Here is a 3,390-nt window from a genome sequence, read left to right on the forward strand (position 1 = left end):
AATCATGTGACCATTTTATGGAGCAGCAGCTCCCACCTCCATACGGCCCGCACTGAGGCTCAATGCTACATCCCTGTCCTGACTGCCGTACATGGTACGGCCTCGGCCATGCAGGTGTACGTACTCAGCGTGCAGCACCCGCTAGAAGGTGACAACCGCATGCCGGGAGGGTACGGCGGCGCCGATACGTACGGCGCGCCGGTGGGCGGTCGTACAGTGGACTGCGTGTCGAGCCACCCGCTCCGCTGCCCGTTCATCATGTCGTTGTGCGCCCGGCTCAGCGCCACCGCTGTCGATATCAATGCGCTGGCGGCGGCGGAGGCGGCGGAGGCGGCAAACGGGAAGCCGCGCAAGGCACGCGGCAATGGCGGCGGCAATGGCGGCGGCAATGGCGGCGGCAATGGCGGCGGCAATGGCGGGGCCCAAGGTTCGATCGTATACAGATATACATATGTGCACATACGTAAATGCTGGTAGCAATGCCGTACATTGTTGTACTGTACGGCTGCGTTCCGGATGTCTGCGAAATGGAAATCTCCCCGGTGGGGTGGGGTGGGGTGGGGTGGGGTGGGGCTGGGCCATGTTTTTCGGAGTCCAGAGCTGAGGACCTCGCCAGACGAGTGGACGACGCAGCGGACGGTCAGATGGTGGGGAATGTTACACTGTAGCGTCGTTCCAGCGTGCCGTACGTACGACATCACATCCCAAACCCTTCAGCCCTCTAGTTCGTAATTGCCTAATTAAGAAATCCGCCGTCAACAACCTGACCGCACAGAACAAGGGCGAGGAGGCACGTCGCAACAGTTGCGGCCAACCGCAGCTGCCCCCGCGGACCTCATTCCGTACGGCTTCAGATCCGCTGCCGCTGCCGCCGCCGCCGCCGCCGCTGCAGCCCCGTCGGAGCTCAGTATCGCTGGTAGTCCTTTCCGTACGGGAGATATCCGCAGCGCCGCTGCCGCCGGCGGCAATGGCGGCCTTGCCGCAGCAGGCAGCCTTCCAAGCGGGATACTGTCCGGCGCCTCCTCCGTCACTCGCGCCCGCCAACGGCAACACCACGACCAAGATCATCCCCACCACCGCCGCCACAGTTCGCAGTGGCTTGGACTTCACCGCCCCCGTCACGGCGGCGGTAGCGGCGGCGGCGGCGGCAGAAGCCTAACGCTCTGTCGCCAGAGCACACTGCGACAGCGGCGGACTTTAGCGTTGGCGGCAGCGTGGGAAGCTGAACAGGCCCGGCGGGACGGGGCCGCCGCCGCGGCAGCGGCGGCTTCCGAGGAGGCAACGGTACACGGCGGCGGCAGCGATGTCAACGGCGGTAGTGACGGCGGCGGTGAAGTAGTTGGCGGCGGGATTGGACATGCGCCGACGCCGAATCTGCCGGCGGCTCCCATGTCACCTTTGCCGCCAACGCCGTCTCCAGCGCCACCGCAGCTATCGCCCTTAGGGTCGTTTCCCCCGCCGCCACAGCAACCAACGCCGTTTTTGCCTTCCACGATGCTAACTCTCACTGGGAAAGGCAGCGGCGCCGTCGCTGCCGCCGCCGGCGGAGTCCCGTCCTACCCGCCCCCTGCACCGGATGTGCTTGGTGGTGGCGGTGACGGTGGCGGCGCCGCCGCTGTAGCTGCTGTACCTAAGACGACGACGACGACCCAACGCCGCCCGGTGCCTGCCAGCGGCGGCGGCTTCGGCGGCGTCTCCCGCATTATGGAAGGCGACACCGCGATGCTGGACATCGAACTGCCGTACGAGCTCCGTGCACTGGAGACAGCGCTGTACGAGGCAGTACGGCTGCTGGATGCGCAGGTTTGTGTACGATTGGCGAGGCAAACAGCTGCTTGTCTCCGTCGTCCAGTCTGCAAACCCTCCGGCATTGTTTCCCCTTATCAGGAAGTGGCGTCAGTTGTGGGGTTTGCGCTTTGTGGAGTGGTGTGCGGCTGCGTGTGCTGGCTGTGCGTGCCTGTTGTGTTTTTTTCCTGTGTGGGGGCTGGGCGAGTAGCAGATGTGGCCGACGGCCGTAAGCCTACAATTTTAACGGCAGGGCAGGATGTGTTCGCTCGACCTTTTTTTATCGTGCGTGTTATAATGATGTATACTTTGCTCCGACTTAACCGTTAATCCCATCATCATCTCGCGTTAAAATTTTAAAACTCTAAACACCTTAAAACGTCCAGGTCGCATGGCTCGAGGAGCACGTGCCCCGGGCCGCTGATGACCTGGCGCGGGGAGTGAGCCCGGCCAAGTTGGAGCGAGTTCGGGAGGCCAAGAGAGCCATCAAGGCGGTGGGGGGCCGGGCCCGCCGCCTGTCAGCGGCACTGCGCGGCATACTGGATGATGACGACGATATGCTGGTACGGCCGATGTACGGACGGTACGGCAGATGGGGATTTACTGCCATCTTTTGCATCGATGCCTTTTTTTCTTTTCGACGGGCGATTCCCGTCCCAATAACGTGTATGGAGAAGACCCCTGCTGCTGCTGCTGCTGCTGCTGCTGCTACTAACTGCAACTGCAACTGCTACTGCTACTGCTGTTGCCGCTTCTAACCCCCCGTGGTTGTCCCTGTGGGGGTTGCCCCTCCGGGCCTCTTTCCACATCCGCCCCCTGCCTGCTGCTCCTCCGGGCCGTTCTTTCGCACCTACCCACCTACCACCCTACCTACCTACCTATATACATACATACATACATACATACATACATACATACATACATACATACATACATACATACATACATACATACATACATACATACATACATACATACATCTGGCCAACGCCTAAATCTCGACAAAGTGGAGCTGCTGTGGATTGGCCAATTAAACCAACAGCAGGCGCAACCTGCAACCCAGGCCGGACCCCAATCAGCTGCCCCTCAGCAGGAGTCAATAGGAGGTCTCAAGGTGGTGACCACCGCCACCGCCCTGAACCTGCCAATTGACAACCAGCCATCCCCGCCACAGCCCGACTGGATGAAGAGACTCGGGGAAGCCAAGCGGCGACTGCAGCGGCTCTCCCGCTTCCCGCTATCAGCATTCGGTCGAGCCACAGCGGCATCGGTGTACGGAATGCAGACAGTCACCTGGCACATGGAGCATGGTGGGCCGCCCCCCAACCGTACGCTGGACGAAATAGAACGCCTAACGGCCCGCCTCGTCGACCGGCAGCAGGGCCCAGAAGACCCCGGCCGCCGTTTGACAGGGGTGCCTAAGGATCTCTTGACCGGCCACCCGTCGGCTGGAGGCTTTGGCCTGCTGCCCCTCCAGCAACACATCCAGGCTCGGCATGCGGTATGGGCTGTGCGCTTCATCATAGCGGCCCTCGGGCTATCTAACGCGTCATGTGGGCCAGGGACAGGTGGAGCTGCAGGAACCACAGGTGGTACCGGGGGACA

General features: G+C 62.0%; 1 protein-coding gene across 1 annotated transcript in view; it reads left to right on the plus strand.

Annotated features, from left to right (window-relative positions):
- Positions 1-1,722: 1,722 nt before the first annotated feature.
- The window catches only part of VOLCADRAFT_55719 (uncharacterized protein), a gene marked incomplete at both ends in the record, with an annotated part of 8,752 nt that continues 7,084 nt past the window's right edge, over positions 1,723-3,390 (plus strand). Inside the window, 2 exons of the mRNA XM_002946400.1 lie at positions 1,723-1,803; positions 2,172-2,359. Of these exons, the coding sequence (XP_002946446.1) occupies positions 1,723-1,803; positions 2,172-2,359 (269 nt within the window). The remainder of the gene's footprint in view (positions 1,804-2,171; positions 2,360-3,390) is intronic.

The sequence above is a fragment of the Volvox carteri genome, assembly GCF_000143455.1.
Source record: "Volvox carteri f. nagariensis unplaced genomic scaffold VOLCAscaffold_3, whole genome shotgun sequence".
NCBI lineage: Eukaryota > Viridiplantae > Chlorophyta > Chlorophyceae > Chlamydomonadales > Volvocaceae > Volvox > Volvox carteri.